This window comes from Hippoglossus hippoglossus, chromosome 15, assembly GCF_009819705.1.
Source record: "Hippoglossus hippoglossus isolate fHipHip1 chromosome 15, fHipHip1.pri, whole genome shotgun sequence".
Taxonomy (NCBI): Eukaryota; Metazoa; Chordata; class Actinopteri; order Pleuronectiformes; family Pleuronectidae; genus Hippoglossus; species Hippoglossus hippoglossus.
In genome coordinates this window covers 20913333-20933681 of record NC_047165.1, presented here as the reverse complement: position 1 = coordinate 20933681, position 20349 = coordinate 20913333, and the positions used below count along the sequence as shown (strand labels likewise).

General features: G+C 42.0%; 2 protein-coding genes across 7 annotated transcripts; both read left to right on the top strand.

Annotated features, from left to right (window-relative positions):
• Positions 1-1778: 1778 nt before the first annotated feature.
• On the top strand, positions 1779-3368 carry LOC117775644 (adhesion G protein-coupled receptor E2-like). Its single transcript, XM_034608978.1, has 2 exons — positions 1779-2618; positions 3223-3368. Exons 1-2 carry the CDS (start codon positions 1787-1789, stop codon positions 3366-3368), a joined length of 978 nt encoding a protein of 325 aa, XP_034464869.1. The 5' UTR covers positions 1779-1786.
• Positions 3369-3687: 319 nt separating this feature from the next.
• si:ch73-105b23.6 (mucin-like protein) lies at positions 3688-20143 on the top strand. Of its 6 annotated transcripts, XM_034609329.1 has the most exons (20): positions 3688-3743; positions 3905-3957; positions 4138-4317; positions 6032-6623; positions 6960-7109; positions 7475-7692; positions 8408-8483; positions 8649-8939; positions 10580-10816; positions 10905-11057; positions 11543-11721; positions 12565-12757; positions 12875-12994; positions 13077-13196; positions 14055-14075; positions 14215-14276; positions 14409-14601; positions 15116-15241; positions 16170-16305; positions 19235-20143. In XM_034609329.1, the coding sequence occupies exons 1-20, from the start codon at positions 3728-3730 to the stop codon at positions 19374-19376; spliced, it is 3258 nt and encodes a 1085-aa protein (XP_034465220.1). In that variant the 5' UTR covers positions 3688-3727; the 3' UTR covers positions 19377-20143. The 6 variants fall into 6 exon arrangements, 5 of the variants coding, with proteins under 5 accessions (XP_034465220.1, XP_034465219.1, XP_034465223.1 ...); XM_034609328.1 differs by lacking the exon at positions 3688-3743 and having other exon boundaries at positions 3829-3957; XM_034609330.1 differs by lacking the exon at positions 3688-3743 and having other exon boundaries at positions 3910-3989.
• Positions 20144-20349: the final 206 nt, after the last annotated feature.

Genomic DNA, 20349 nt, shown 5'->3' with positions numbered 1-20349 from the left:
CCACTGGATATCAGTGTGTTTGTGACCTGGGCTATGTGGGTGATGGACTGACGTGTTCAGACATAGATGAGTGCCAGAGGGAAAACATTTGTCCAGAAAATGAAACTGAGTGTGTGAATATCCCTGGATCATTTTCCTGTGTCTGCAAGAATGGCTACACCCTCAATGGAGCACGATGTGTCGGTAAAATACAGTTCTATCATTCCTATTTTCAAATTAATATGTGTTAATGTCATTAAGTTTCCAAACATTTCAAACTGACATGACAGAACCATGATAATGAGGATACCTCTTTTTTATAATCCTTTTTCCTTTCTGTCCATAGCCACCAAACTTAGACATTTGCTTTACCTCACTTCAAAGTAAAAGTCCATCTGTAAAAATTGGCTTAAGCAGCCCACAGAAATCATTAAGTCTTCTACTTGACTGCCCTCTGACGACACGCTGTTAAAACTAATGATCTCCCTCTCCTTCTCCCTCCCTCTCCATTTGTCCATCACCTTGCTAGATGTGAACGAGTGTGAGACAGGGCAGCAGGAGTGTAGCGAGTTTGCCCAGTGTGTTAACACAATAGGCAGCTATTCCTGCGTCTGTCTGAGCGGCTTCACAGGTGACGGGAGGAACTGCTCTGGTAAGCATGAAATTCTAATAGTTAACATTTATAATGCTAATAGTATTTTTGCCCCAATAAGTGGACTGTCTGCTGAGCTTTCTTTTAGCACCATTTGGGGCTGTTACCCTGACACTTTCCCATTTTGGATAAATTATAGACTTTGATGAGTGCCAAATCCAAAATGGAGGATGCCATCCGGTTGCCAGCTGCACTAACACACGTGGATCTTTCTACTGTGCCTGTCCACCTGGCATGGAGGGCAGTGGCTTTGACTGCCAGGATGTGAACGAGTGTGACAAGAGCTCCTCCCTGCCACACAACTGCAGTGCCCAGGCTTTGTGTCTCAATTCAAACGGCTCCTACATCTGCCAGTGCCAGGATGGATACCATGGTGATGGCTTCGTTTGTGAAGATGTGGATGAATGTCAGCTGAATACAACCTGTAGCCCGAACATGACGTGCAGCAACACCCTTGGTTCCTTCACATGTACATGTGTTTTGGGCTTGGTGTACAACAATGGCACGTGCGTGAGTGAAGATACTTGCCTGAATGCTAGTAGCGCCTGCCACCGCCTTGCCGAGTGTGACCCATACCAGGGTTCCTTCTATTGTAGGTGCAAAGATGGTTATGAAGGAAGTGGCACTGACTGCAGAGATGTAAACGAATGTGACCGTTTACAAGGGGAAGTCTGCCTTGCCTTCTCCCACTGCTTCAACACTGACGGTTCCTTTATCTGTGACTGCTGGGAAGGCTTTGAAAACAATGGGACACGCTGTCAGGACATAGATGAATGTGTGACAGGGAACTACACCTGCCCTGAAAACAGTGCTTGTACTAACATAAATGGGAGCTATGAATGTACCTGTGACCCAGGTTTCTCAAGCAACAGCTCCTTGTGTTTGGACATAGATGAATGCTTCCTTGGCCTTATCCAGTGCCCTAATTTCTCCAACTGCCTTAATACTGTTGGATTTTCTGTCTGTGAGTGCTGGGAAGGTTACCAAGGCAACAACACTGACTGTGAGGATATCGACGAGTGCCTAGACAATTCCACCTGCCATGAGCATAGCACATGCATCAACACCGATGGCGGTTACCTGTGTCTTTGTGATGCTGGATTTTCCAATTTAACTGACTTGTGTGTGGACATCGATGAATGCAATGACACTGAGATGGGGGAGCTTTGCACCAATGGGACATGTATCAATGCCATTGGGTCATATTACTGCGAATGCATTAAAGGATTCTGGAGCAATCGGACAGAGTGTGTAGATGTAGATGAATGCTCAGACTCTTTCAACTCTTCAGTGTGTCAGCCCCATTCTACATGTGTCAACATCCTAGGGTCTTACCTCTGCCCCTGTAATGTGGGATTTATTCTGAATGGTACAGTATGTCATGATGTGGATGAGTGTCTCAACCCAGATGACACCCCATGCCCAGAGAACTCATTATGTAACAATACAGCAGGGTCCTTCTTTTGTCTGTGTTCTCCTGGGTACAAACCCAATAGCCTGGGGTGTGAGGATATTGACGAATGCAAGGACAACAACACCTGCCGCTTTGACCAGGTGTGTACCAACTTTCCTGGAACATACAACTGCTCTTGTTCCGTGGGATACCATGAGGAGAAACAGGCATGTGTCGACACCAATGAATGTGAGCATTTACCGTGCCACCACTTGGCAAGGTGCTGGAACACCCCTGGTTCCTTCTCATGCCACTGCCCTCTGGGATTTGCTGGGAATGGATCCTGGTGCAAAGATGTGGATGAATGCGTTGCCTTGACCAAACCGTGCCACCTTCTTGCCCGCTGTCACAACACCCCTGGGTCATTTATATGTGTTTGTATACCCGGCTTCATGAGTATAGGGCCCCTGTGTGTAGATTTCGATGAATGCCAGCAGGATAATGGGCAGTGTCACCCTGCTGCCACCTGCTCCAACCATGCAGGAGGTTTCAAATGCTCATGCAGTTACGGATGGAATGCAACCAAAGATAATGGTCATGGAAGAGAAGGATGTGTGGACTTCGATGAGTGTGTGTCACCCCTGACATGCCCAGGGCAAACATTGTGTAAGAACATGCCAGGGTCCTTTACCTGTTCCTGTCCCAAGAGCGGCACATGGTGCACAACAACGACAATGGCTCGAGATGGTTCGCAATGTCTTTGTTTTACACCTCTGTTGATTATCATAGTCTGTTTTTGCTCATATATGACTCACCCTTTTCTATGACCACGTTTATTGAGAAACACAGTGTACAGCTAGTTAAATTTGAAATTATAATTGTCACTTAAAGGAAAAAATCTTTCAACAAATCAGTTCAAATATAATAGGGTAGGTAGAATGAACATATCGCTTATCTGTGGTGTCAAATATTAAATGTTTAGCAGGATGACTCTCCAGGCAGTTTGGTGTGTCAGCACAGTGCTCAGCACAGAACGGAACAGAATAGCAGCTTAGCATTCAGATAGCACAACATCCATTTAATATATCAACTGACTGATGTGTATATACACCGTGAATTTTATATTTTTAAATGGTTAGTTTGGTTGATGACATCCAAATGTAGCAATCCTTATTTAATTTCTGTGCTTCCCCAATAGAGAGCAACCTGTACCCCTTTGGAGCAGAGGTCGGTGATGAAGGTGTAAAGGTGGACACAGAAGATGGAAATTCACCGTATATCACACCACCAATGGGATTCCCCTTTATGGGAAAATTGTACGACAGGGTTTATGTGAGTTTCTAAGCTCAATCCACTACAATACTAAACACATCCCACTGCCACGGTTACAAAATTGCTTTAAAATGTTATATCTAATATTTGGAATTAATTTATAAATGTCCTGTTCTGTAGAAAATTATTTACATTTCAAAATATTTAGAGATCCATGACAAACATTACAGTAATGGAAAGTGAATACATCATGATACAGCATAATCTTCATCAGTGTGATTTTGTGAAGACAATGATACACACACTACACATGACTTACTACAGTCTGCAATGGCAGCATAATGCTGCAAATAGAATATGTGATTCTTATGGGGCTTACACTCCTCCTAGAACAGCAATAATGCACATGGATCTAATAATGAAATGAAGGAATGACAGGAGATGATGGTTGATCTTTTTGATAACTTCTTTATACAATCTCTCTCTTTCCCAGTTTTCAGACAATGGCCTTGTCCAGTTTCAAACTGTCGCTGAGAATGAGCAGTACCTGCTCCCTGCTCCTTTTGCCAGTGGTTTTCCCGACAATATGAATGTGGCTCTGTTGGCAGCCTTCTGGGATGATGCTGACCTCACCAATGGTTACGGACGACTGCTCTATCAGGTTAGATGCCATCAGGGGTCAAGCCTTGTGGAGTAAAACCAGAGTTTTGGGGTTTTTTTCAGTTGAAAGAAAGTAAAATCAAATACAAAGTCATAAAGTTGCAATCTGCAAACCAAGCTGCCCATTCATATAGAATGACTTTATTATACTAGTTATGATTGATATTACTCTTTCTCTCAGGAATACGATAAGATGGATATGTCAGACGTCTACTCCCAGATAGTGTTTAATCGTACAAAGTATGAAGTAACAAAGTTTGAGGTTCAGAGAACCAAGCCTCCTTTTACTCCAGCGTGGATCCTCAAAATCACCTGGGACCATGTGATGCCCATCTTCTACCAGAAGTTCAACCTCTCAGAGGTAAAGATTGATTCAACCATGAAAACGTTCAAATGTGCTATGTATCCTGTTTTTTTCCTGATGAGATTTGTATACAAACACTTGGACATTTATGTGTGTGTGTGTGTGTGTGTGTGTGTGTGTGTGTGTGTGTGTGTGTGTGTGTGTGTGTGTGTGTGTGTGTGTGTGTGTGTGTGTGTGTGTGTGTGTGTGTGTGTGTGTGTGTGTGCACAATCCTGGTCCATAGTATTAATGATGAACTGGAAGGTATGGAGGCTTATTTGGGCCTAAGTTCAAATGACAATGTAAACTTAAAAATGAAAATGGAATTTCTAAAAATAGCATTATAAATATTCATATTTATATATATATATATTGTCGTCTCTCTGACAGAAACCCTTAATAGCCAATGAGTGAGAGCTGTCCGGGAAGTGTCACATTCCAGATGTTGCATACTTCTACAGCTTCCACTAAAAACAACAATACATTTCCAACTCAACTCCAGCTCATGCTGCAAATTGCATATGCCAATACCGGCTTCTCAGCCATGATTTCATTCATTCTTTTTTTTTCTTCTTTTGTTTTTCGCTGCAAAACAGAACACACAACGTCAGTCCTCCTTCATGTTTGATTTTCCTCTGAAGTCACATTTAATCACGCAGGTTTTCCACACTCTTCAGAAGGTTGACAAGGTGGCGTTAATGTACCTAAAAGATGTTTGCCAACCGCCATAACAAACTGAAGAAAATCCTTTAGTGTGCACCAGGCTTTAGGATCTAAATGTTTCTCTGGAGGTGGAACACCTGAACCTGATTTTTGAAAGGCAGCCGGAACCTGGGAGGTGAAGAATTCACCCTGTAGTGATATAACCAATGCTACTCCCTCTGTGTAAAGTCTGTTACCAGTTTGATTGTAATTTTTGATTGCCAAGGCAGAACAAGAGCAGTATTGGTAGTTGCTCATCAGGAAATGTTTTGTTGTTATTTAATTTTCACATTTCAATTAACGTTTGAATATTGTCCTCTTTAGAGGGGCGTGTGACTTTTAAAATCACAGAACAGTGTTTAATTTTCACCTGAGTCTTAAAACACACATAGAATGTGAAAAAGGCTAATTTGATTATTAAATTTACATCTAAATTTATACTCAAGTAACATAAATAATAATAAGATGATACATAACAAATATAATAATATTATCAATAAACCAATAACAATCAACATTGTATGTGAAGATTTGTAATGGAATTGCATTTTCTTTTTCAAGTTTATATCATAATTATCATATAGTCCCCTATAGGCTTCCATAGTAAGAAGAACAAACAAGTAAAAATGGCATCACAGCACTTCATTGAATATAATCTAAAACGTATCTGACAGAGGCTTTATCTAGATCTGAAATCTCTTTTGTACCAGTCTGGATGAAGGGTGTGATGCAGCAGGGAGTGTCACTGTCTGCTTTCATGCTTGTCTGCTTTAAATGCTGTTGTTATGTGCAATGTTTGAACTTTAACCGTCAGCTCTAATCAGTCGTGAATGAAACACTCTTTTGTTGTTGCTCTTCTGTTTAACTTTGGTGCCATCTTGGGGTTGAGTCATCCTAAAGGGCTTCAATGCGGTGTCATGATATTTGCTGCCACCTGTCTATTGTATGTCACAAATGTCCTATTGTTCATGAACAACAGTGTGATAATTCATACAGTATCTTAAAAACAGTTCTGATTTGTTGTTTTCAGACTAACACTTTCCAGTGCATCCTGACCACGGATGGCGCACGTTCCTTTGCTCTCCTGCGATATGGGGACATGCACTGGGGTCCTGGCCAGAGGCAATATCACGATGCTGTCATTGGATACACAAATGGAAAGTTTTCCTTTAAGGAACCAACTGTTCCCCCTGAAAACCTGTTTGGACCTGGAGGCAGATACCGGCCCCAGCAGGGGAAAAGGACCCTGGGGCAGTTGGGACAGCTGGTGTATGATTTGACAGAACCAGCGGGGTCAGACGTACATCCCCAAATCAGATGCCAGGCTTGGGCAATGGAGGAGCCTGAGCCTGCTGAGTGGACACAGGAGCTGTCTTCTTGTCCCTGCACCCGAACCCAGGCTCTGGAGGACCTGTCGTTCCTGCAGGATACGACTGATCCGAGTTTAAGGGTGAAGAAGCTAAGGGATCAGCGGTGGGGGGGTGCAGCGGGGCATGTCTTTCAGTCAGTCCTGTCCAACAGACATGGCTCAGGGAAAAGATGTGTGTATGAACCAGAGGGTCCTCTGCTGGCTGGATACAACGAACGCTACTTCTCCGGACACAGCGTACAGAAACAAATCGGTAATACAATGATTCTGGAGTTTTGGTCAAATCAACCATAGACATAGGATTTTAAGTGCCAGTTAATTATCTCTGATTTTAGTTGATGTAATAATAACCTAGTGATTAAGATGAGATTAGATGACCCATTATCAGTCCCACTATGGGGGAATTTGCCATTGAACAGCAGCAAAGCAGATAAAAGTAACACGTTGAGATACACTATAAACACAAGGAAATGTAGCGTCTGTAAGATATAAGTGCCTTGCTCAAGACAGAGCTGGGATCAAACCTGCAACCTTCTACTTCCAGGACACTCTGTCTGACCTCTCCATTTAATCAAACTTCTCTCGTCAGATGGAGATCTCCTGCCATTCCAGTGGTGTTGTATCGAGTCTCCTCTGTGTCACCTGTACCTCAACAAGAGACCACTGGACCGCTGCCAAGGTCACAGCTGGGCCAGCCGTGACGGCTGCAGCCCAGGCATGAAGGCGACACAGGGTGTAGGTGAGGGACTCGACTCAATAAATACAAAGCAAGTTAAAAGCGGCAGAACACATGCAGCAATCTGTTATATTTACTATTTGTTTGGCCTGTGCTAATGTAGACTTTACATACTGACACCATGAAATATGAAAAACCATATGTCACCTCTTAAGGATTTCTTAATAATATTTTATAAGAGCAAGTTATGAGTGCCATAATAAAAAAGTAGCCAACTTTGCCTTTAATTTTCAAAAAAAAAGCTGTTACTCCTACTTCTATTTCTTTACATAAGAAAATAGTATAGTATTGATACTCAGCTGTCTACCTAGTATGATGAATTCAAATAATGGCCCAGAAAACCTAGATGTGCTGTGTTTTTCTTGCAGCGATGGTGTATGGCAGCCTCCATTTCATCACCTTTGATGGTACAGAATACTCCTTCAAGGCCCTGGGAGAGTTTGTGATCGTGCGTCTTTCCTCCACCACCGGCTCTAATATCTTCACCCTGCAAGGACAGACTGACAAACTACACACAGACGCAAAGGGGCTCATCGAAGTCCCAGTGGTGGCTCGCATGGCTGCCTTCCACCAGGGCATCGGCAAGGTCAGGATGTTTGTGTGTCGCAAGGGGAGACACTGGAGTGTGTGTGTACAAAGAGAGAGAGATAGAATTTAGTTCTGTATCAAATAAGTTAAATTTTTTAACAATAAGCCCATTTACTTTCTGAGGGTTATCAATACCATACTAATGTGTGAGTGTTCGGTATAAAGTTGGAATTTGGTGGTGATAAGCCTAAATTAGCAAAAATAATCAGGGGGAAGTAGCTAGCCTGAGATTGTTCAAGTTACAAAAAGAAGTCTTATATATTTCTAAACTCATTAATTGATAGTTTGTGTTTGATTTGGTCATTTAAGATGAGAATTTCCAAACTTCAAAAAGTAAGAGGATATACACTATATAAACAAATTAATCTAAAATCATTTTTTGTCTGTAATGTGACAGAGAAGAAGAGAGTTTCAGTATCAAAATCTTTGGAGGAAATATTCCTATTAATTAATTTAATAAAATATATTGTTTAAAAATTATTTTTATATTATTATTTGGATTAGGATATGTGTGCAGTTTTCTATAAAAGCCAAAGACACCAGTACTTTAGGCTTGGACACATTTCTGTATAATAGTCTGATACCCATCTAGTTTTTTAAAGCCAGCACAATCCAGTTTTACATGCAGCTGTTTAAGCAGGCGATATTTATATAAGCGGTAGATAATATTCGTGGAACACATGTGTCTAATCCAGCTGTTGTGTCATTTACAGATTGAATGGAGATGTGCAGCGAAAGGAGACGGACTCCAGATTTTTGTGGATAATGTTGAAGTCCCAGTAACAGTTGGTAATTATAACCTGGCACATCTGACATGTAACCCAGTACTTTTAATTGTAGTACAATTGATGTAAGAAAATGTTTTATACAAACACACTTAACACAAATATCTACTTAAGTCCTAATAGCTGTTGTCTTCATCAGATGATAAACATGTCGTCACTGTCCTTTCAGGTGTCGTGCACATGGGTGTGAAGGACTTTGCCGTGCGCTGCATGTCAGTGGATCGCTGTGCAGCGCTGTACGCTGGGGGTCTCCATGTGGTGGCATGGCGGGTTGTAGGCCACAATCAGCTGGCGGCCATGGTGGGAGTCCCTCAGGCCTTCTACAACCGCACCGTGGGTCTCATGGGTCTGTGGAGCTCCAACCGCTCTGATGATTTCCTCATGTCAGACGGCAGGCTCCTCCCCTCAGCAGACCTCAACCCCCCCACAGAGGAGAGACTGCATCACTTTGGTTTGTCCTGTGAGTAGATGCATACACTTATTCTATTTTCCTGTATCACCACTAATTCCCAGTCAGGCTTACTGGCGGCCTTCAGTGACATGTCTATCCCCGTTTGTGACTCTGTTGTATCAAATCTTAATACCTGGAGCTTGACTTCTGCCATCCAGCCCTCTCTGGGCACGCTCGTCCACAGCAGATTCACTTGCTTCGATGCTTCTGACAACAGAACCATATCCGGACTGTCATGTCAGGCATAAATTGAGCTGCTTTCTTATCCTTAACCTTTAGCTGCAAGACAGAAACAGTAGTTGATTGGCTGGATTAAATCTTAAAACTGGAGTTCTTTTTGCCAGCTTTTAAAGCTGTTATAATCAATATTTTAATAGTAACAGTGGATCAGATTGCTATGGGTAACGTGTCAGGAGTGGCTGGTAGTGACAAATCAAGAGAGGAAAAAACTCTGATAAACCTACAGCTGACTACCTGTCCAGTGCCACACAACAGATGTGGAAAGTTAGCAACTAGCTGGTGACCAAAAGGAACACATTCAGCAAGTAAAGAGCCAGGTAGTTTTCTGAGGGAGTGGGTCCTCTTCCACTGAAGCCACCACATTTCTACTGTAGCTCAGAAAACACAAACCAAACACTAGAGATGAAGAACATCATAGGTTCTCCGACACACATGAGCTGCTTTCAGACATGCACTGAACTCCGCAGTTCCTCTGTATTTTCACGGAGGTGCATGTGGGAACGCAAAATGTCAGAGTGAGACGCTTCGTAGTCTCTGTGGACTTCCTCCGCCTGGCTAGTATAATGTCCCTAGAAATCCAGGAGAAGTCGATGTGCGAACACAGCAGCGGATCCCCTGTTGGATTCACCGCGAGTGAGTGGGGGGGTTGATGACGCTTCACACGCACGACATAATAATAAAATTAACTAAAAGAAAATAAATATCTCCTGGTGAAAAGGAAATACACATAGAAGACAGCGACAAACGTGTCAAGAGAGCTTGTGGTGATAAGAGCTGACACCAGTATCTGTGTGATCTCTGCAGCAGAGTTAATACGTCACTTCCTGCCTCTGCCTGCTGCACCAGGCAAAGAACCCCCCGCTGTGTTGTGCATGTATGAAAGGCAGACAGGTCATGTCTTAAAATGGCTTCAGGTAGGGAGGAGTAAGAGGGAGGGTACTCAGTTGACTGCAGTGTGCAACCTTGCCACTAGATGTCACTAAATCCTTCACACTGGTCCCTTAAATATACTGTGTGACACAGTATATTTCTGGAATAGGAAATTAAGTGGAGAGCTTTAGGTTCAAGACCTCATCCATACTGTCTATTCTACCACATATTAACAGCTTCATCCTTTTCAGGGCCTTGTTATTACAAACCTACCCTGTCTGTGACATCCACACCTACATGTATGTTTGGAGTCACTATGCTGAAAATGCAGTTGTCTTACTTTATACAGATCAACAACTAAGTCACATTTCTGGTTTCACACAAAATGCCAACTGAAACTTACAGCTCCAAGCTTCACATTACACTTCAGTCCAGGACTGTGTGATAGGCTGATATTTTAACACTTGTATACAACACTTGTCTCTACCCACATCTGTCCTCATTTTTGGTTCTGTGTGTGTGTGTGTTTGTGTTTCTAGGGGCAGTCCCAGTCCCAGAGAGCCTGTTGTTCTCTCCGCCTCCACTGGTTCCACTGAAGCATGTCTCCACTGAGCACCTGCTGGAAAGCGTCAGTCCTGCTGAGGTGGAGGAGCTGAGGAAAACCTGCAAAGGTAACATGATGTGTGTCCACGACACTCTAGCATCAGGCAGCTCTGACATGGGCCTGCAGACTCTGGACGCCAAGAAGCAATTCCAAAATCTGGCTCGGATCTATGGTAAGCTGTCTGCACGATTATGGAAAGGTTTTCGAGTTTCCATCACTGACCTGTGTTAATTTGATGTGGTGTGTCTGTGGTCTGGCAGGTAACATGCCTCCCATAGTGACAGAACCCACAGTGATCCACAGCAAGGTCAATTCTACTGTCAACATTAGGATTGTTGCTGAGGATCCTAACGCCGACCCCATCACCTACTCATTGCTCTACCCCAGGCCTCCAGGAGTTTCTATTAGCAGTGGTGAGACAAACAGACACACACGCACACACACACACACTTCTGATTCTTCTTACCAAGGAGACCCCCCCCCCCCCCCCCCCCCCCCTTTCGTCCATCACTGTTGCTGATGACGTTACTGTTGACATTTGTCAGTGGGATGATGAGCAGCAGTGCACTCTTTCACCAGATGGGACATTTCAGAGCTGAGTCAGTGGATGGGTCACAGAGAGAGACACGCACAAACAAACCAAAAAGCCAAAATACTATTATTTATAATTTATTATTATCGTATTGTACTGTTGTTATACTATTGGTATTTTCCTACTTTGACAGAAAATGCTCTTGTACATTGTTGTAATGTGTGTTCTTTTAAAAATGTAACCTCAGAAAGACAATGTATGCTGCCTCAGATACCCCATGACCCTCTCATGGCAGTTTATGAATGAGTTCCTGTTTGTTCAGGCTTTACTCTCCTGTTATACAACTCTTTGTGCTTTCCGCTCCAGGTGATGGCTACCTGGCGTGGACTCCCCTCAGCACGCAGCCTGTCCAGCTAACCATCAAGGTCAGCGACGAGCTCTCTAGCTCCCTGTTCACCCCGATTCTGCGGGTTTGCAGCTGCCTCAATGGAGGAACCTGTCAGTACAACAGCATCGCCGAAAACCACCAGCAGGGGAAGTTCCAGGTGAGGTTATGAATGTAGCCGACGCTCGTATCGCATGTGGTTTGCATATTCTTTCATATATTCCTCACCTGACGTTTCACAGCTTATTGAGAAACTGCCAGTTTGTGCTGGTGTTGTCTTTTAACAGTAATAAACAGATCTTGTGATTTTACAAGTTATTTAAGTTAGAAGGATTTATAAATGAATTTATCTGCAATATTCATGATGAAAAAAAAGATTATTAACCAAAAAGGCATCTCCTCATTACGTCTCATAGATTTTGGAATTATTTCAAAAGGTATTGTTGGATTATATTCCTTTGATATGGATTAAATCATGTTAAACAGTATAATCTACAACATGTTGGCACTGTTGTGACACTTGGGTGTCTCAGTGTTGAGGCAATGCCTAATGATTTGTAATGCCCTGATATACAGCTTTAGGATTAATCAGATTACCTTGATGAATAATCTAGTTGTGTTCCTGTCCGAAGTCACATTTTGTCTTGACGGAATTCAGGTGGATTCTGTCAATACTGGGGTTCTTTAAGAAACCTCGGGGGCTAACAGTCGTCCTCACCTCTGAGCAACTACATCTGTCCTTGACTTGATGATGTTTCACATTGAATTTAAAGAAATGTGGTTTAGAGGACAAGAGACATGTATAGATGTTTTGACTTTTGCAACACTCACTGAGTATAGGACAAGATGAGACTGTTGAAAAGGTCATCCTTGCTGGTGCATCCAAGTGCAAGTGGGAGGGGTAAAAATTAAGTATGCTCCAGCTTTACGAAGCTCTTGTCTACGTATGCTGAATATTAAACTGTCCGTCGCACTTTCTGTTCCTTCTTACTCCTCCTCCTAGGTGGTGGGCTGCCTGTGTCCAAAGGGGTTCAGTGGGAAGTTCTGTGGGAACGCTTCAGACATATGTCTAGGAAAGCCCTGTTTCCGAGGGGTGAGGTGCCAGTCCATGACAGAGCCCGACCAGTTCACCTGTGGAGAGTGTCCTGAGAATACTGTCTCCAATGGAAAAGAGGGATATAAGTGCTTTGAGCATGGTTTGTGGCACATTACAGATTTTTGTTCGCAGGATTTTTTTACAGTCACATTATCAGATTTGTTAAAAATAAAATTGACCTCGACAGAGTATGATTTATCTCTTTCTTGCTTCTCAGACATGTGCATCCCCCCGTACCCCTTCCCCTGCCACAAAGATGCCGACTGCCGCAGCACAAAACAAAACTACACCTGCACGTGTAAGCCTGGCTTCACAGGAAACGGACACAACTGCACAGGTACTGAAGACACAATACTTCAGTTTGAACACATTTATTTACAATAATCTAACCTCGCATCTGCCTTTGTCTTTATTTGTAGATATAAACGAGTGTGCAGAGGTGTCGACCTGCCCCAATGCTAAGTTTGAGTGTAAGAACAAGCCAGGCTCTGTTGAATGCCTCTGCAGATACAAGGACAGCAAGGACACTGATGGATGTGGTATGTGTTGATTGTCTATTGACCAGCAGACAATAACAGACAACAAAATACAGCAAATATAGTCCAACAATGTATATTTTTATGTATTTTCTTGCCAATAAAGGTGCTATAGATAATGTATGAGATACAGCTTCATTGAAAGCAGTGGTTCCCAAACTAGGAACCACTTCCACTGCAAACATGTGCATGTAGGTGAATTTTTAGTGCACCTCTGATCTAGAGTACCCGTGCTAACATGTGCTGTAGGCTACTTTATGTGCCAAAATACTATACATTACACCTACATGCAGCAAGTGTATATGGTATACATTTGATGAATCCTCTTATATTTTCTCTAACTTCATACTCTACTTTTTGTTTTTTTATAGTTTATTATGATTAATATGATCTTTGGCAGCCCCTCAACATGTTGTACATCATTTCTTTTTCCAATTTCAGTGTGTTATATAGAAGGCCCCACATAGAAATGATGTTCCTTTAAATACATGTATTTTTATGCACATTATAAATAACTACAGGGGCACTTGGTAAGCACTAGCCTCTGTCAAGGCTAACACCCTATCTGGCCAAGTAAATAGAAATAAAAATGAATTACTGGAACTGGAAATTTCATGTAAATCAGTTCAGTAGTTTGTGTGTAATCGTGCTAATAAACAGACAAACAAACAATCATGAATATATATCCTCCTTCATTGAGGTAATAATAATCCCTCAGAATTGATCTTTATTGATCATAATAAATGAAGGGTAGAAGCAAATATATAAACAAATGATAACTGATATATGACTGCTTTGTGTTCAACAGTGGTGAACATGTGAGTCAGTGTGTATTTGACTGAATCATGTGTTTCTCTGCAGGTGACTCTGCCAACCCTCCAGGTGAGAGCTTCCATGTGCCTCTGTCTATGGCCTCATGGGCTACATCATAGTTCAGCCCCGCATCTGGTGTTGCCAAGGTAAACATGTCCATATACTGTATGTTGATAACAGAGATGTTCCTGCTGTCGTGTTTCTGTAGGGTCAAATTTGTTCAACGTCTCTGTGAAGTGGGGGGAGGACAAATCTGACGGGCTGGAACAGGTGTGTGCAAGCATGTGTGTGTGTGTGTGTGTGTGTGTGTGTGTGTTTAAATAGTAACTTGTATCACCATGAACAATTGAACCCATTTCTATTTTGCAAATCAATAATCTGTTAATGCTAACCTTGTCTCAGCTGGTGGACATCTTGATGATGGGTTTCCAGAACAAATTCTACAATGCCAGTCAGAAGGATCAAAAACAGAGCTCCACACCAGGTTCAAATGAATATCGTATTAACATGTCCAGTGACACGCCTCACTGGTATATCAGAGACTACCTGGCCAGAGTCAGCAGCCAATATGACATCAATGGTATTGAGGTTGATGGTAAGATACTTTGTGTTTTAATATTTTTATTCTTTGCTTCCTTTCATTCATTTATTTTTGGAAGGATTAGGGTTCGAATTTCCTTTTATAAGCTCAACACACCACAGTGCTAACACTCATCAATGCTTTTCATTCCACTTGATAAAATCGGTCACTTCAGTTTATAGCTTTTCTTAGATTTTATTTAAAGCTCTGAGTGATAGATATTTGTTTTGTTATTTTCCTCATCTTTTAAGGTGTTATTTTGTCAAAGAAATCTAAAAAAATAACTTATTTATCGGAGTCATTATCATAATAAATGGAATGAAAACACAGCAATGATATTATAGTTTTCATAATAGGTATAGTAAACTATTACCTTTATGTGGAATTGGCAAGTGGGAATAAAAAATGGGTTAACATAAAATGTTAACTTCAATAAATGAGTGTGTCAGTTTGCCATAGTATTGTGGTGTAGTATAAAGTATAAAGTACCCTGGTGTTGATGAAGCTGCTTCTTTGTCCCCACCTACAGATCTGGATGAGTGCACGGCCAAGGAGGCGGTGTGTGTCCATCCAGCCCTCTGTGCTAACACATACGGAGGCTACAGGTGTGTCTGTAACGGCACTGATATGGATGAAACCCAGTCCTGTGTATTAGGTGAGAACCTGAGCATACTTTATATCTACCATGCAGGTTTATTAATGACCCTAAAGCTGCTTTCAGACCTGCACTGAACTCTTTATAACCTCCTGAAATTATGCGGAGGGGCTGTATCTAAGAACGCAAATGTCAGAGTGAGCGATTCTGGACCCTCTGCGGAGTTTCTCCTGCCAACTCCCGGGTTAAAACTCTGGAGAATGTCTGAGTGAGCCCATGTGAGAAAACAGCAGGAGATCCACAGGATCCTTTGTGAGCAAGTGGGTGATAACGTTTCTAACAAGGGACAGATGCAAAATGAACACAAGTGTCTCTGGATACAAAAATAGGTGTCATACACGTCGAAGACACAGTTGAAGATGTCAACTTGGAAAGACAACAAGATTTGTGGGCTTTTGGTGATAAGGGGCCGACGCCTGTGTTGATGTGTGGCAGACAAAAACAAGTGATCTCTGCAGCGGAATTAAAATGTGCCTCTGCCTGCTGCGCCAGCCCTCACCTGAACGCTCCAGATTATTTTCTCCTGTTGAGTTCTCCATATGTAAAAGTCAAACTCTGAAGAAAGTCTGTCCCCCATCGTCCGGACATCTTCTGAACTTCATTTCTGAAACAGCTTAAGGCTCATTTTCAGAATAATAGATGGTCAGAATCAATGTTATGAGTACTAAACCCATGAACCATTTACTAGAAATTACATTTACTACTTGAACTAATATTAACACTTACAGTGTATATCCAGTGTCATTGTCATTTTGCAGGTCCTGATGTAATCATTGAAAGATTCAATAAAAATCGTTTAATGGTGTTGTAATTATAAATTATAACAGACACCTTAACATTCATCCTGTCCCTTCTCACTTCTGTGTGACTGATTTGAAGAGACTTTGCCTCAGTTTGCCATGACTTAACACTGCCTGACCTGTTCCAGAGCAAGGCAGGGTGAGTAACAAGGGGCGGGACCTTGTCCTTGGGCTGGTTCTGGGCATCGGCATCCCTCTGCTCCTGCTGCTTCTCCTGGCTCTACTGGCCTGCTTCTGCTGCTGCAGGAAGACGGTGACTGGAGAGTGAGTAACACACGTAACACATTAAATGTGTGTATTAGGTGGGTCAGCAGCTCCTTTGGGCAGGGGGAGGCAGGGTCACCACACAATATACTGCTGCAGTGAATGACCAGACAATGGCACACACACACACACACACACACACACACACACACACAGGGTTGTGGATCCATGACTTTTATGACAAATTATTTGTTGGAGACTTACTTTAACCTTGACCATAGCTACTTCTTGCCCAACCCTAAACTTAACCTTACCCGAACCTTAAAACATGTCATGATTCGCATTTTGGGGAATACCTCAGGGAATACAAGGAGCCATAATGTGGAAACAGCTTTACGTCCCCACAATATAAATCTCTCTCTCTCTCTCTCTCTCTCTCTCTCTCTCTCTCTCTCTCTTTCTCTCTCTCACACACACACACACACTGTTTCAAGGTACAGTAGTCAAGTAGGTCTGCCCAGAGACAATCGTTTTCAGAAGCTCGGAGGCTTTAAATCCTGTCCTCTGTACTGCTGCTGCAGCACTGTCTTCTTCTTAACTTCTCAGTCGGAGGATGAACTGCCCACTCTCTTACTATATTAAACAAAGACACTTCCTACTAACAGCTTTGGTCTGAGTTATGAAACTTTGCTTGGGTAACACCAAGGAACAGTAAATAGAATAGACACTAAACCAAGGTAATCAGAGGTTGTTTGCTTAAATCACCCTGTAGAGTTTCTGAAGGGAGTGAATATGTATTTTAAATTTAATGGTTGCTTCTGTGATCCATACCACATCATTCTGCCAAGTGCACATCCGTTTAGTTGTTTTTGAGTAAATGGACATGGTGAAAACACAACCTCCTTGGCGGAGGTAACTACAACACACAGTGTTTGGTATTGTGAGACTTTTTCGGTATTGAACTTGACAACACAGATTGAAAAGTCATTGACAATAAACAGACTGAAATGATTCAGCCACAGCCTCAACAATCACATGAAAAATATATCACACAATCATATGATTTCATGATAAAGCTGAATGTTTTGTGTTGGAATGGAAGTTTGCTCTAAAATAAGTTACATCTCATGCAGATGTCTATGTGTGTGTGAATGTGTGCAGCAGTGTATTCATGACTTAGTGCAGCATAATGTGCGTGTGTCCTTGGCCCCAGCGTGTGTGTACAGATGTATGGCATCTGGGCCAGGTGTTAGTGGGCCATAGAGACCCTTAATCCCCCTGATGACTGGCCTGCTTTCTCTGCAAATCTGTAAACTAGACCCTATGGAAATAATAGCTGTGGTCTGTGCCTGCATTGTGGGATTATGTTAAATTGAGGACCAAAACCCAGGGAGGAGATTGTGCTGTTGGATCTGAAGAAGATTATTTATATATAATAAAATAATAATCCCAGATGCATGTGATATGATGGAGATGGAGCAGAAACTGTTTATGCAACGTTTCCAGTGGTCCCGTAAAGCTATGTATCATCGTATGTAGGTGCTGCAACATTTCATTAACAAAATACCACTATATTTATAATATATGTAACATGTCAGGGTGCTTGACTAGATTCTGGACAAAGCGTTTTAAACACAACACGTCACAACATGTAGTGTAATCAAGGAGCAGACAAATCTTTTGACAGAAATGATTTGGCTGGAATTGTGTTTTGAATGATTCATGGAACACAAGGTTGCACAGTGTGTACCTCATTATCAGAGAGGATATACATATCTGCATAAAGAACAACCATATTGGTAAACAATGTGTCTGAGCTGCAAATCACACCACGGGGAGTCCAGAGAAGCATTCAGGATGTGTGTTTCATGTTGTGAATCAGCTTTAGCCCCAGATTTCAGCATCTTTCAACACTCTGAATATCTAGGCTAGAACCTGCATGAATATTCATGAGTCACTGAGTATTCCACAACAACTGCTGCCCATCCAAACCTGTCCACGAATTGCCTGAGATGATTGTCTGCTGGATGGAGAATTAGTGGCAGCAGTAGTTAGAGCTAAGAATCCACTGAATAAGGTAGAAAATGAACAGAAAGTGATAGAGACTAGTGCAGTGTCCACTCTAAACCTGCCTGTTTTTAATGGGCTGTTCTCTTGTCCTGTGTTAATGCTCCAGAGCTACTTCAGAATTATAAATTTTCATCAGTGAGTCCTCCTCTTTAATATACTACAATACTACAATAATAATAATGATAGTCACTTTTTATTCTTGGTGTGCTGGACGTTGAGTGCAGAGCTTTTTATAAACAGTGCGGAGTGAAGATAGAAAACGTTGTGTTCATCCTACCTGGTTTATCTGCAATGAAAATGTTATAGTTAGTGTTTTTCATAAAATAACACTTAATTTGCTTGATTGGTGTGCACGTGTGTGGCTTGTGTATAAGTTTGAATGATTTACTGAAGTGTTTTTTTCATACTTTGCATGTCTGCTGTTTCGGAGTGTCTGTTAAGCATCAACACAATCTTCAGACCCAAGTTCACAACTTTTCTAAATAAAATCTCAGCTAATTCAGCTCAACATAAAGCATTGCAACAACAAAATTAACATTTAGCTTTTACTTGGAAGAGAACTTGCTAAAGAGGATGTGATTCTATGACGGAGACAGGGACAGTCTGTGTCAGTCCGATATGGTGAAATAAATATATTTACATTATCATAATGATCTGGAGGGTCAGATATTATTGCCGACCACTGCTGTAGTTTATCTGAGGACATAGAAGAAGACACCTTGAATTCGGTCCACATACTGAAGGCTCACTGGCCCTGCTTTTTATAGACATCATATCCTTAAAATGAATGCTAGATATTAATATGGACATCACTCTGTTGGTTTATGAGTACAACATATTCTAATATATCTTGAGAGGCAGACTGCAGTGATTTCTTGTTTACCTCTGCAATCTGATTGGCTCATGTGTTTTCTTCCAGCCTCCCCCACTTGCTGCCAGACCACATCCAGGAGCAGTCCAACCCCCCACCCTTCAACTACTCTGACCCCGCTCTGCACTACATGACCCACTGCAGCCCCCGGATCATCGACATTTACACACCCAGGCAACGCCTCAGATAGCACATATGCCCCATAAACACACATGCAATATGTTTGCAGATCCCTCACACAGACACTCAAAGACAGTGAACCCTGCACACGGAAATGCACAAGTCTACAAACACAAAGCACTTTTGGAGCTACTGTATATGTTTTATAAAGACAAGATGAATGACATTTATTTATATGGTAACAAACAAGCATTAAACCTGAGTGACTTTTAATGTCAGTCATCTCCGATCCTCTCCCGCTGAGGGATGGACCTGCCAAGTGTGAGCTGGAAGTTTTTTTTATTCTGCCTGGACGACAGTTTACAGTCAGAGTCTGACCCAGCAGAACTTGACAATCTCTTGGCTGGAGACGTTGATGAAAAGTATACCACTGCAGTGGTCTTTAGCTTCCAGCTGATACGAGGCCAACAGCATTCTTGATAGCAACATTAGCATTTACCAGAATGCCTGGCGTGTCACCCTCCTGCCCTCTGTGCACAATTATATTCACTTTCTTGTTTATTACTGCCCTTGTCCAAAATGTACAGTAACGTACATATGTGGTTATGATTGCAAACACAGTCCATAAAAGTACTTTCTGAAAGCATTCATCTCACTTTGGAATCACACAACAACAAACCAACCGCTAATTATTGTTCATGTCTCATTCCCAGTTCATATCACACAGCAGAGTAACTCAGTGTTTCAACTGAAAGCTGTCTCCAGAAAAGCTAGACTGTGAATAGAAATAAAAAATGATGTGTAAATATAATGTAAATCAATAAAAGAGCAACTTGATTAGTGTTGCTGTGGTGATTTCAAGAGCAGAAACAATGATGTCACTTTACTCACGTTGGGAACAGAATGGCCTTGTGGCTAACTGATAAGAAAGAGATAAGAAGAGAAGAAAGCACCGGGTTTAGATCAGTTTTTTCTACATCTTACTTTGACCTGTGACCTGCCACTGAGGAGGGAAATTAATATTGTCATCTTCCTGCAAACTA

Coding starts and splice junctions, on each gene's coding strand:
- LOC117775644 (XM_034608978.1), top strand. CDS start 1,787: ATGGGGGAGCTTTGCACCAATGGGACATGTATCAATGCCATTGGGTCA. Junction 2,619..3,222: donor GAATGCAACCAAAGATAATG/GTCATGGAAGAG, acceptor CTTCCCCAATAG/AGAGCAACCTGTACCCCTTT.
- si:ch73-105b23.6 (XM_034609328.1), top strand. CDS start 3,883: ATGAATGTGGCTCTGTTGGCAGCCTTCTGGGATGATGCTGACCTCACC. Junction 11,058..11,542: donor AGGAGTTTCTATTAGCAGTG/GTGAGACAAACA, acceptor TTTCCGCTCCAG/GTGATGGCTACCTGGCGTGG. Junction 15,242..16,169: donor AACCCAGTCCTGTGTATTAG/GTGAGAACCTGA, acceptor GACCTGTTCCAG/AGCAAGGCAGGGTGAGTAAC.